The 13,149-nt window shown below is 35.8% G+C and overlaps 1 protein-coding gene across 2 annotated transcripts in view; it reads right to left on the reverse strand.

Moving 5' to 3' along the window:
* Window positions 1-13,149, reverse strand: part of STAG2 (stromal antigen 2) — a 134,655-nt gene that overhangs the window by 3,853 nt on the left and 117,653 nt on the right. Inside the window, exons 29-33 of one of the 2 annotated variants that reach the window (XM_021686638.1) lie at window positions 10,747-10,970; window positions 7,708-7,897; window positions 7,507-7,617; window positions 4,362-4,488; window positions 3,369-3,446 (exon numbers count right to left, since the gene is read on the reverse strand). In XM_021686638.1, the coding sequence (XP_021542313.1) occupies window positions 3,369-3,446; window positions 4,362-4,488; window positions 7,507-7,617; window positions 7,708-7,897; window positions 10,747-10,970 (730 nt within the window). The remainder of the gene's footprint in view (window positions 1-3,368; window positions 3,447-4,361; window positions 4,489-7,506; window positions 7,618-7,707; window positions 7,898-10,746; window positions 10,971-13,149) is intronic. The other variant, XM_021686632.2, reaches the window with a different exon arrangement.

Below are 13,149 nucleotides of genomic sequence, written 5' to 3' on the forward strand. Positions count from 1 at the left end.
ACCAAAAACTGAGCTGCTTAGTTTTTATACCACCACTTCTGAATCATGTGGATATCGTGTTACAAAAGATATATTTAGATTTAGTAATAACTTAAAGCATCTATACTAGGATGTTTTGGGTTATTTCACTTAGAATTAGAGAATCTTAGAACTGGGTATAAAAGGATTTAAGTCCCAATTCTGCTATTGTTTTGATGACTCACTTATCACAGATAGAGTAAAAACATATGTAGGCTACTGTATAAAGGCAAACACAGATTTTTACATTTTAAAAATTTCCGTTATTCTATTTCTTAAGTTACTGTTGAGACAACAGGAGGTAATGTTTGATGTATATTTTAAAATAAACTAGTATTAACTTAAATATACATTAACCTAAACATATATATAATATAAATATACATACATATATATATGGTCAAAGAGTTCTAAAGATACCCAAACCTTGAAAGATCACTGGGCACTCAGTTATGTGACTGCTGCCATCATGTGGTAATACTATAAAACTACAGGAATAAATGCGTGTGTTCATTTTCCTAATTTTATTTTTTTTATTATGTTAATAGTAGAAGCAGCTAAACTACTATCATCTTAGTTGTAACATAACATTCAATGAACAGGAGAATGCCAAAAGATCTATAAATAACAAGTAATTATTAGGTCCCCATCTTTGGCCTCACTCAGATTGTATTTTCCCTAAATGTTGTCAAAAATATGCACACAATTTACACTGCTATTTCACTATTTTAGTAATCTGAAGAACACCTTTTTGCAAATCTAGTAAGTGACTAAGGAAACAAATGCCTAAAGTTTTCCTGACTTTAAGTGACCACATAAAAAATAAAAGAGATCTCTAAATGCCCTTATCAATTTTGACTACAGTTAATCATTTCAATTTCTAAATTACTTTTCTTTTTTTTCTTTTTTTTTTTTTTTTTAAAGATTTTATTTATTTATTCGACAGAGAGAGACACAGCAAGAGAGGGAACACAAGCAGGGGGAGTGGGAGAGTGAGAAGCAGGCTCCCCACAGAGCAGGGAGCCCGATGCGGGACTCGATCCCAGGACCCTGGGATCATGACCTGAGCTGAAGGCAGTCGCTTAACCAACTGAGCCACCCAGGCGCCCCTCTAAATTACTTTTCTTGGTGTTTCTTGTAAATGAGGTCTGATTTTAGTTCTGGAAAGTACAACAGCAGAGACAGCATGAAATTTTTAAATCAAAAGGAACTCAGATCAAATTACTACTCTGACACTAGAGTTGTAAAACTGAACAAGTCAATGAACCGCTTCTTCAGTCCCAAGTGTGCTTGAGTGTAAAAGTGAGATCCTACCACCTTTCTCACAAGGTTGCTGAGATGCTCCAACTAAATCATGCTAGCTATTAATTCACAAATCTCACAAATACTAGCTTCCATCCATTTCAGAGATAGTCAAGGTGAACTAGAATACAAACTCCTAGAGGGCAGGGAGAGCATCAAACTCATTTTAGCACTAAATTCCAGCTCAATAAATGGTTGAATTAATGCATTTCATTATATCTGCTTGAAAAGATTCTTTTACTCCCCATCACAATCACAACCTTCATGTTTTTTTTTTTTTTAAACAAATCAGAAGATACATATTCCTAGATTATCAGGGAACCATATACTTCAATATGCATGTGAACTATAGACTTATATGAATAGGCCTAGCTCACTTATGCTACTGAAAGCATGGGCTGCAGATGTGAAGCATCGACAGCACCTGTTAAGATGCTGAATCTCAGGCCACACTCCAGACCTACTGAAGCAGAATCTACATTTTAATAAGATCTCCAGATGATTCAAGGGCACACCAGAGACTGAGAAACACTGATTTAAAGGATCTCAGGATGGCTTATCCAAAGATTCCTACACCTGCTGTTCTATGAAATGGTGTCCTCTGACTCAAATAATAATTTATGGAATAAATAATTAATAGAATATGTTGGTATGAGTTAGTCTGTCAAAATTTTTCCAAGAACTATCTGAAAGCAGATTATGAGGTGAGGAAGGGCAAGGAGAGAATAGCAGAAATTGGGGCATGGGAGGCAGGCCTCAGCCAATGGTCACCCGAGGTAGCAGGTGTTAGGAGGAAGGAGCACAAATGGGTAGACATTAAAAAATGAGATGGAAGGGGACTTAACTGGTTTATTCATTTGACAAATAAAACTAAACACCTATTATGATAGGCAGAACTCAAAATGAATAAAATCATCACTACTTGGCATTCAGCTTATTGAGCGAAATGTAATAGCCTATTTCACTACACAGATCTGATAATTATCAAAATAAAAATGTACACAATGTGTTATGAGAGCCAAGAATAAAGCATCTATCTAGAAGGGTCAGCAAAAACTTCACAGGGAGTGTCAGAACTATTAAAGGATGAATTCACTAGGAGGAAAAGGAAAGGGACAATTCTGGCAGAGAGAGAAGCTTATACAGAGTGATGGTGTCATGAAAGAGTTTAGTGTGTCTGAGAGGAACTGTAAGACTTGGCATGGATGGAGAGCAGGATGCATGTAAGGAAAAAGCCAAGGTTAAGTGGCAAAGGAGCAAGAACACAAAAAGTCGTTGTTCACCACGCTGAGAATCCAGTTTTTTCTTAATGGTAATGGGGGAAAAAGTCAATGAAAGACCTAAAACTATGAGGGAGAGAACCAGATTTGCATTTTAGAAAGATGACCCCAAAAGAGCTTTAAAGGAGTGCTGTGGCAGCGAGATCAGTCTGACAAATAAAACTAAATGCCTATTATGCTAGGCAGAACTCAAAATGAATAAAATCATCACTGCCTGGCTACTGCAATAGGCCAAGTAAAAACTGAAGGTGATTTGTACTAAGGTATTGTCAGGGACAATATGGCAGTGGGGACAGACAGGAGAGGTACTTAAGAAACAGAACTGACAATACCTAATAATAACCAGTAATCTCAATTACCTTCTCTTTATTATGAAACCTTTATTCAAGTTCTATTTTTTTATCATGTCTTCATATTATTATTATGATTTGTCCTTCATCCTATCCATCCATAAATGCCAAGGAAATCTTTCTGAAACATAATTCTGATCACACCACTCCCTCAAACTTAAGCCTACAGGAAAAGTCCAAATTCCCTAACATAACACTCAAGTCCCAGTTGGCCAGGGATTCAAAGGCACTTTTAATCTGTTACCACCATTGAACCACTCCTCCCCTCCTCCTGAAATCCCTCCTGCCTGCCTCTTTTTCTCCTGTCCAATTGTTTTTATCCATTCTCAAAGTGCTGTCCCAGCTCTTCAATCTCAAGTTTAGGGATTGCCTGTACTTTTAATTTTGCAATCCTGGGGTACATTTAAATTGAACGTACTGATTCATCCATAATTGAAGCTGGATCAAAGAAATCAGGTTTCAGTTCTGTTCTTTCTCGTCTGTTCTTTGATGGTGGCTAAGGAAAAAAAAAGGGAAGGGAGTTAACAATTGCTAGATCTATAAACCAGAGAGCAGCTAAAAATATTAAAATTATTGTTAAGTGTTCATATGGCATATGTAATTGCAAGTGTACCTTACAATATTTTAAATACTGTATATTCAAACTACAGAATGCATAAAAATACAAAAGCAAAATCATTCACAGAAAATTATTCCTAAAGATAAAAACTAGCAAATTCATTTTTGTTTTACTTTAAAAATGCCATTCTCAAATCATTTTCCTTTAAAGGTGCCAAATTACACTATTCTGAAGAGAAGCCATATTTAATTATTTCTTCCTTTTAAGGAGAATACAGCACGGTACACTAAGAAGTAGAATCAGAAGACCCAGCTTATAGTAAATCCCAGCTTTACCACTTCTTAGTTTTGTCTCCTTGGACATGCTAATTGTCTTAAGTTTCACTATCCTCAATCCTCCCAACCTACCTCACAAAGCTGAATGATACATGTGGCAAGATGAAATACAGAGAAGCATTTTATGTATGATAAAGCCCTATTCATATATATATGATATTTAATATAGAAATTTGTCTCAATAGGGTAGTATCAAGTTACTAATGGATTGTTTACATAATGGCAAATAAATGGAAAACAAGGTGGATATGACATCTGGTATAATAGTAAGCAAAATGTATTCTTTAAATTGATATAGTCCTAAATTAATCTTCAAATTTACCATCTTAAACTAAGAGTTAACACCCTCTTCAACCTCACCCTCTCCTCAATCCCTTCTCATAGACCAAAATACCTGGCAACTATTTATAATCTTTTTTCAAAACTTACTTTTCATGGCAGGTTATTTCCTCGAATTCCAACTTAATTTCCAAAGGATCTTCAATGAAAATTTGACAGAAATTACTAAGTTTCTTACCAAGTCTATATCCATGGTGTCGAAATCCATTCCTTCATTAAGATCTTCAATCCTCCCTTCTGAGGACATCATAACATCTTCAACAATTGGCTCTTCATCATCTTCCATTAGGCTTGTACCACGCCGACTAGAGAAATATAAAACAAAGTCAAGATCTGAACCAATGTTGTGACTATTAATATACTGGCAGCAACTATGCAGCTCTCTATATTGAAGTGTAATGGAAAATGATGAAATTAAAGGTCAGGGAAAATGATTAGGCATTGATCATGTCATCAATGATGTCAAAACCCCAATGTTCACTTGTCTAAAAATGCTAAGGAGTTGTTTATTCTACATTACTTCAATACATTTAGCCTGATAGTTCTGATACCCCATATAAAAGTTCAATGAGAATTTCCCACATGGGAACAGACGAGATACCTCAAATCCTTTTTGAAAGTAGGCAGGGTACAAATCAATAAACAAATATAAAACAGAGACCAAAGAAATGACATTTTCAGAATACATATATTTTCACTAATATATATTAGTTTTACCCATTATTCACTCATTCACTCAGTACCTAATTTGTACTAGGCACTCACTCACTCATTCATTCACACAGTGCCTACTATGTGCCAGGCTTCTTTTATGTCCTATGGATGCAAAAAAAAAAAAAAAAAAGATAAATAAGATAGGGTTCCTGCCCTCAAGGAGCTCACAATCTGTTATGGGAAAACAGAGATAATTAATTTTAACAAAATGTGACAAATACCACAAGAGAAGTATGTATCAAAGTGCTATAAAAATTACTGAAAGAAGAGATTAATTCTGTTTCAGGAAGAAATGCACAACATTTATGCTGAAACTTGGATTCTGTGTCCTATGAAACTCAAAACTAAGACATATGTAGAAAAGTAAAATAAAAACTTAAGACCAAAAATTCTGTATGTTATCACATTATTATAAGGCATAAACTCAAATTTCAAGTTCACAAATTAGCCCAGATCAGCATGAAGGAGTCAACATAATAGTGAAATTGAAGGTAACTAGTTGCCCAGTTTGGCCAATATTGCCTTCTTCTCTCATTCATTTAACAAGTCCCACCACTACCAAAATAAATTATTTACTTATAATTTACACAACCCTATGTTGAGTTTTAAAAAATAATATAAAGATAGCAAGACACGATGTTTAATCCAGGCTACCTGGACAAATATGTTGACAGTGGTCCCTATTTTCTAAGAGTTCTGGACAGTAAATGATAATTTTACTATATTTGGTAGAGGCAACTATGAAGGAAGTTATGTGTGCTTTGTGGACCATGTTACAGAAAACCTGAAATCCATTCTGTATCTCATTTGGAGTAGAAGATATGTGTGATATAAACTATAAAAATACAAAGAGGTAACTTGGAAGTATTTTCAGTTATAGAGCAGATACCACCATTACAGAAAAATCATTGTAAAACAAAAATATTTTAAAGTGTCAGGCAACAGACCACTTATAGCACAACAACCAAAAGAATTTTATGGTAATAATTATTTAAATGGAATTTTCTCTTATAGTCACCTGGGGAAGTTTATCCCTAATGGGAATTAAACTACAGACAAAAGAATAATGATAAATGGTACTGAGTAATGAGATGCTATGCAAGATCTTAGGGACTGGCAGAAAATTTTCAGGGGAGAGATAAGGCCCAAATGACTATATGGTAGAATTCCAGAATGGTTGAACTGGTGACTGGTTGGAAGCTAAGAAATTAGCTTGTTGAATTCGGCATGAAATAAGGATATATTACAGGGAATGTGGTCACAGAAACAGAGAAGAGGGAGCAGAACCAAGTCACAGTATGGGTGATGACCATATGAGACAAGTTAGGATCAGAATCTATACATATAATAGAGTATACTTTATCTGTAGAGGTTCATAAGACCAGTATAGAAATAACTAAAGCAAATTTTAATAGATTACCATGCATGTGGTAAATGATCATTTCTTAAGAAAAACAGGTGAAATTCTTCTCATTTAAAAATCAACAAAATGAAACATAAATTTTAAAAAGATAACAATTACTATCTCCCAATATTAAAACATATGCCACATTATGTTACAAATACAAAGCTTTCAAAATCAAAATTTAAATCATCAGAATATGTTCCCTTTTTTGTACCAATCATCTAAAAGACTGCTTTTCTGCCATCTCCAAAGCTAATAAAGATTCATAAAAGTCTCATACAGATTCCAGTAAAAAACAAAGTATTTAAAAGTTAAACTACAATTTTTTGCATTGGACATTTATTCATTCAATGAACATTTAACTTAGCACTTTTTATGTGCCAAGCACCAACAGGCAATGAAGTGGTCCCTGCCCTTGAGGAGCTCACAGTCTAGAGAAAGGGACAAATTCATAAACAAATAATTACAATACAATGTGGTAAGTGCTATAAGAAATATGAATATACATAGTGTTAATGGGAGCATAGATGACCACAGCTTCACTTAAGGTGACACCTGAGCTTATTCTTTTACAATGATTTTACCAGTTGCCAAGAAATGGGGGATAGGATACTAAAATGTAGGCAGGGGGCCATACTTTGTAAGATCTTGCATGCCATGAGCTAAGGAGTTTGGACTTTATCCTGTAGGCAATGGGGAGCCATGGGAAGGTTTAAGTCAAAGAGTTACATGACCAGATCTTTATTCTACAATAGTCACTTTTGATGGCAGTGTGAATGATGGAGTGGTGGTGTGGAGTGAGGGGAGGAGTTTGGTGAGAGGATAAATGGGAGATTTGAGGGAAGAAAACAAGTTAGAAAGTGAATACAATGGTTCAGATGAGGGATGAGGGCCTGAACTAAGCTGGGGAATCAATTAAGATGTAACAAAACTGGATTTTTAGCTATAATTCTGTGTACCAAAATAAACAAGGATTCAAATTTAAACTTTTCCAACAGATCAACCTAAGATTGGTCCTTTAGCTAACTAGTGAATATTTATCTTTGAAAGTTTTCTTCTGTTGGAAAGACCAAATTTTAGTTCCTTGATTATTTCAGCTTACTCTAGAGAGTCTGCTGAAATTTTTAGGCAAGGCACACACCAAAATATGTTAAAATGAATTAGTGAACTTCCTAGACTCAGACAATAAGGCACTCTCACTTACATGGCATGCTGAAGATTAGTTCGCAGTTTAACATAGCTCACTGCTGCTCTCTCCTGCTGTTGCCTTGCTTCCTCGTGTTGTCTTTGAGCTAACATCCATGTTACCTGCGTGCTTCAAGGAGAATTTTATTCTTCTTTTAACTTAACTTTTTTCTATGTAATTAATAAAGTTACAGTATAGAAAATGATCAAATGTACTTACTTATAATCAAGAGGAGTTTGATGATGTTCAGTCTGCATTGGATAGACACTCATGAAGCTATCCTCAGGTCGTAATCTTTTGGGCTCTCTCATAATCGTTGAGGTGAGTTGTGGTGTCTGCATCATAACTGGGGTGTGCAGTGTTTGTTCTCTGCTTAACCACATACTGTCACTACTACTGCTTTCTTCAGCTAAAAGAGAAAATTAATAGCAATAAAGTTCAGTCACTAATTTTGACTAACCAAATGTCTACTAAAACCCGTTCAGGTCAACGAACATCTGGTTGCTTTCCACATGCTAGTGCTTGAAACAGGGGGATACCAAGATATGCAAGGTGCAATCCCTGTCCTTGGAGACAAAGAAAATACAGGCAATGACAACACAGCGTGGTAGTGCTACAAGAGAGGGCAGCACAGGTGGAATGGAAGCAATGAAAAGGATCAGAGCAAACTACCCAAAAGTGACTTCTAATTAGAGTAGATACTGGGTAAAACCGTGACATTTTCCAGGCAGGGGGAAGAACATAAGCAAAAACACTGAGGCATGAAACCACAGTGACTAAACCATACTAATCTGCTGATATTCAGCAGTTTTTGACCTACAAAAATGGCAATTTCATATGGTTCAAACTAAGAGTTTGATACTCCTAGGGTAAGCGGCAAAAGGTAAGGCTAAATAAAGAGACAGGAATCAATTTACGGAAAGTCTCACAAGCTGTGCTAAGGTGACCGGAACATCTGCCGAAGGTTTTATGGAAGAGAAGCAATGTGAAAGTTACATGTTCTAGTCAAGGTATGAGGTGGCAGTGTGGAAGGTGGACTGAAGAACATGAAGACTAGTGAGCAAACAGGCCAGTTAGGAGGCTAACTGTATAGCCCAGGTGAGTTAGAGGTGGGAACAGGAATGAATATAATGGAGGAATGATTCCTAGTGTATAGGATGCTCACCAACTCCAAGGGGAGCACAAATCCATATACGTATTAAGCACTGGACCAAAAACACTAGATTTCATACCTGCAAAAGCTATTTGTTTTCAAATCTGTAGATGCTGCCATGATTAATAAAAGACAAATTCACATGCAAGTGTTACTGAATTCATAGTAATTTTTTTGAATCCACTCATTTGGGAGGTGAAATTGATAGCACTCGATGACTGACTGAATATGAGTTTAAAGGAAAACTTTTATTAGAAGATTACACATGTGCACACAGATGTGTTTTTAAGAAAAGAGTGGAAAGGAGAATGTACTAGTAGCTAATGCCCTAGTAACAGAGATTAGACATAAATTTCACAATCTGCAATATAATTACATCAGCCCTTAAGTTCTACTGTGTTTAGGCTCCAATTCTGCCTTCAAAATTGCCCTGATCTGGCCAATCTATCAGCAGTCATCCCTCCTTCTTCTAACTTACTAACACCCCAATTTCTATGGCTTTCTTCAAAAACCTAAACAGAAAGTATGGACTCTTTCTGTAAAAGCTAAACTATCTGGTTTGATAATCTATCTTCAAGATGTTGTATCAATACCAATTCATTTGTTCTCCATGTAGTCTAAAGAAAAAGAGAAATTTGATGGCCCAGCATAAATCTGTAACAATTAACTATTTGTTCAGATGAGAAAAACGTAACAGTGATGTGCAGGAAACATCATCTCTTAATCAGGTAACTTTTCGACTTAAATTTAAGGTTGTACCAGTTATGTTTATCCGTTTATATCACTGGACAAAATATAGAACCATTAATCCACGGGACTATCAAGTATTGAACACTATATACCTGATGATGGCTGAAGAATTATGTGGCAATTAGAAAATATGGCCCCCAAATCTTTGACACTCCTCACATTAAGAGGTGGAGGACTGGGGCGCCTGGGTGGCTCAGTCGTTAAGCGTCTGCCAGGGTCCTGGGATCAAGCCCAGCATTGGGCTCCCTGCTCAGCGGGAGGCCTGCTTCTGCCTCTCCCACTCCCCCTGCTTGTGTTCCCTCTCTCGCTGTGTCTCTCTCTGTCAAATAAATAAATAAAATCTTTAAAAAAAAAAAAAGAGGTGGAGGATTATGTCCCAAGCTTGGGCCCTGATTGCTTGGTCAAGAGAATATGGTGGAAATTATGCTGTGCCAGTTTCTGGCCTTAAAAACCTGGCAGCTTCTACTCCCTGTCTCTTCAGATACTTGCTCTTGGAGCCCAGTCACATGCTGTGAGAAAGCCAAAAGCCACATGGAGAGGTCACATGTAGGTGTTCTGGCAGACAATCCAGCTAAAGCCCAAGGTGATAGCTAGCACCACATAAGTAAAGGTGCCTCCATATGATTCATCACCAGCCTTTGAGTCTTCCTAGCTGAAACATCAGACATCATGTCCCTGAGATGTCCTACGTTTTGGGGTAGTCTGTTATTCAGCAGTAACTGGAACAAATTTTGGCAACTATGCTAATTTGTTTGGTTCCAAAGGAGAGTGAAAAAGTCCCCAGGCCCATTACGAACCAACCCTACAGTGCTAGGAGTTCAAGAGATTCAAACGTCATATTGCATTCCTACTTGTAGGATTACACGCAGAAATCTTTATCTCTATCAAGTTCTTCATGATAAATGACCTCTTCACAGAAATTCAAAAGTAAGAAACTCCTGAATCCATTGCTCCACACTTAAACTAGATAATCTGATCTCTTAAGTAACAATTAGCTCTATAATGCTGAGTCCATATCCCTATACATATACAGTATAGCATAGTGATTAAAAAGCAGAGGTTCCAGAGTGAGACTACCTAGCCACTGAACAGCTGCGTGACCTTATGTAAGTTACTTAACCTCTCTGTGCTGGTTGTCTCATCTGAAAAATGAGGACATACCTGAAGAATTAAGGAGAACTGAGTTTATGTATATAAAATGCTTAAAACACTAAACTTACAACACATCACTGGACACATTGTGCAAGATATTATTTAACAACACTTATCTCAAATTTAAAACTAAGGTGAGCCTAATGACAATTCAGTTGGTAAACATAAGGGGTAAATATAAAGAGAATGAACTATGTTCTTACTGAGTGCAAGTTGCATGCCTTCAACTACTTTCCGTTTTCCTGTAGATGGTTTTGATTTTTTACTCCGCACAGTTGACCCCCGACTGCTGATTCCACTAATGACTGACATGGTATCATCATCACCACCAGCTAGCAAAGAATTTCGGTAAGACATCAGAGGAAGCCACACATCTTCTCTTCGGAGTGACATCTGAAAGGTCATGAACTTTTCCAAGTAAACATACCTTAAAAAGAAGTAGAAACCATTAGCTCTGATACATAAAACTACCATAGCTTTTTTTCCTCCTTTTTATTTATTCCTCCTAATAATCTTAATGCTCACATACCATATGGAACATTCAATGATTTTATTAGAATTAAACAAAAAGCATATAGTAACAACTAAAGGATATTAGTGTTTTCTTTCCTAATATGTCTCTGTTCTATCCTAACTTTACAGGTCTTCTGCTAGAAGAACAAACCCAAGTCATTATTTCTGCAAAGAGGACTGATTTAAAATCATGCAATTTGGGTTCTAGTACCAGTTCCACCAACCCCTAGCTGTATAAGCATGGGCACATTACTTCACAATTCAATCTCAGCTTCATCACTGACAAGCAATTTTGTATCTATCAAGATTCTTCATTAAATGAAACAATCCAGATCATTTCAGCTTAGTATTTGTCGAGCATCCATTATGTCACTATGTCCCTGGCACTGGGGATTGGTACAAAAATGAGTAAGATATGGCCTCTATCTGCAAAAAAGTTTCAGCCTGATGGAAGTCATACATTTACCCTTGGATGCAAGTATCACAAGGATTCTATCGCTTATATGTAATATAGCAATCAAAATTCAACTAACATTTGTGAGACTACTTATGTGTTAGGCATTTTTCTCTTGGGATCTTCAACTTTATTCTTATAATCCTCTAAGGGAGATATTCTCCTTGTTTGACAGATGAGGAAGCAAAAGGTAAGAATGAGAAAGTAATATAACCATGATTCAAATCCCAGGTTTTTGACACTAAGAATTCAGTGCTTTATTGTCTAAATTATGCTTCAAATACATGAACACAATTTTTGTCAACTAACTGTAAAAAGTACAACCCAAATAATCTGCTGTCATAATAATGACTAATTCTAATCAATTCAGAATCAACAGTTTTGAACACCATTAAAGAGAAAGGATAGGAGGAATTAGCTATAAAGATACCGCTTGGTGTTAGCTCAGTATTTCTTAATTTTATTTCAGCCATACACAATAGTACAGTACTCCTCAAAGTGTGGACTATGAACTGGCTGTCAGTCTAAAAACTGTTACCAATCTGCGACAAGATATGGAGCTTGAGCCAAATTGTACTCACTGGTAGAAAGATTTACAAATATGTACCAACCACATAGCTTAACTGAACATTCCAGATAAGGAGCCCTCCCTGATGCTATTTCCCTTTGTCCTCTTCCCTGCCACAAAGGCTACTACTAACCTAAACTTACATCCCGACACATACTTTTATATTTTTAATATATTTTTTCCTCAAGTTTTGATTTAAATTCCAGTTACTTAACAGTGTAACATTAGTTTCAGGTTTAGAATTTAGGGATTCAACGCTTCCATACAACACCCAGTACTCATCACAACTAGTGCCCTCCTTAAGACCCATCACCTATTTAACCCATCCCCTCACCCATCTCCCCCTCAAATAACCATTAGTTTGTTCTCTATAGTTAAGAGTCTGTTTTTTTGGTTTGCCTTTCTCTGTTTCCCCCTATTATTTGTTTGTTTTGTTTCTTAAATTCCACATGACTGAAATCATAATATACTTTTAATATATATTTGTCTGTAAACATTATAGAACAGTTTTATACTTTGCTTTTTTTACTGAACATTGTTTTAAAAATCTAACCATTTTTGGAAGAGTGGCATCAGCTAATGTTATGGTGTTAATCATTTTCCAATACAGAAGTATATCAAATCAACATGTTGTACACCTTAAAATTACACAATGTTATATGTCAACTATATTCAGTAAACTTAGGGAAAAACTTTTAAAGATGAATGAGATTTGAGGATATAACAGGATTATAATTGATGGATGATGCTGTATTATTATAAGACAGTATAACTGAAATTTGCTAAGAGAGAACGTAAGTGTTCTCAAAAAAACAAAAACAAAACAAAAAAAAAAACCCAGGGTAATATCTGAAGTTTTGAATGTGTTAATTAACTTGACCAGGGGGATCCTCTCACAATATATACATACATGAAATCATGTTGTACACTTTAAATATATTACAATTGTATTTGTCAATTATACCACAATAAAGCTGGACAAAATTTTTGAAGATTTTAAAAACAGAATAATCAATTTGGGTGTGTGAATCTTATTTCAATCCCAATTCAATCAAACAAGCTGTAGAAATG

Source organism: Neomonachus schauinslandi, chromosome X (assembly GCF_002201575.2).
Source record: "Neomonachus schauinslandi chromosome X, ASM220157v2, whole genome shotgun sequence".
NCBI classification, from domain to species: Eukaryota; Metazoa; Chordata; class Mammalia; order Carnivora; family Phocidae; genus Neomonachus; species Neomonachus schauinslandi.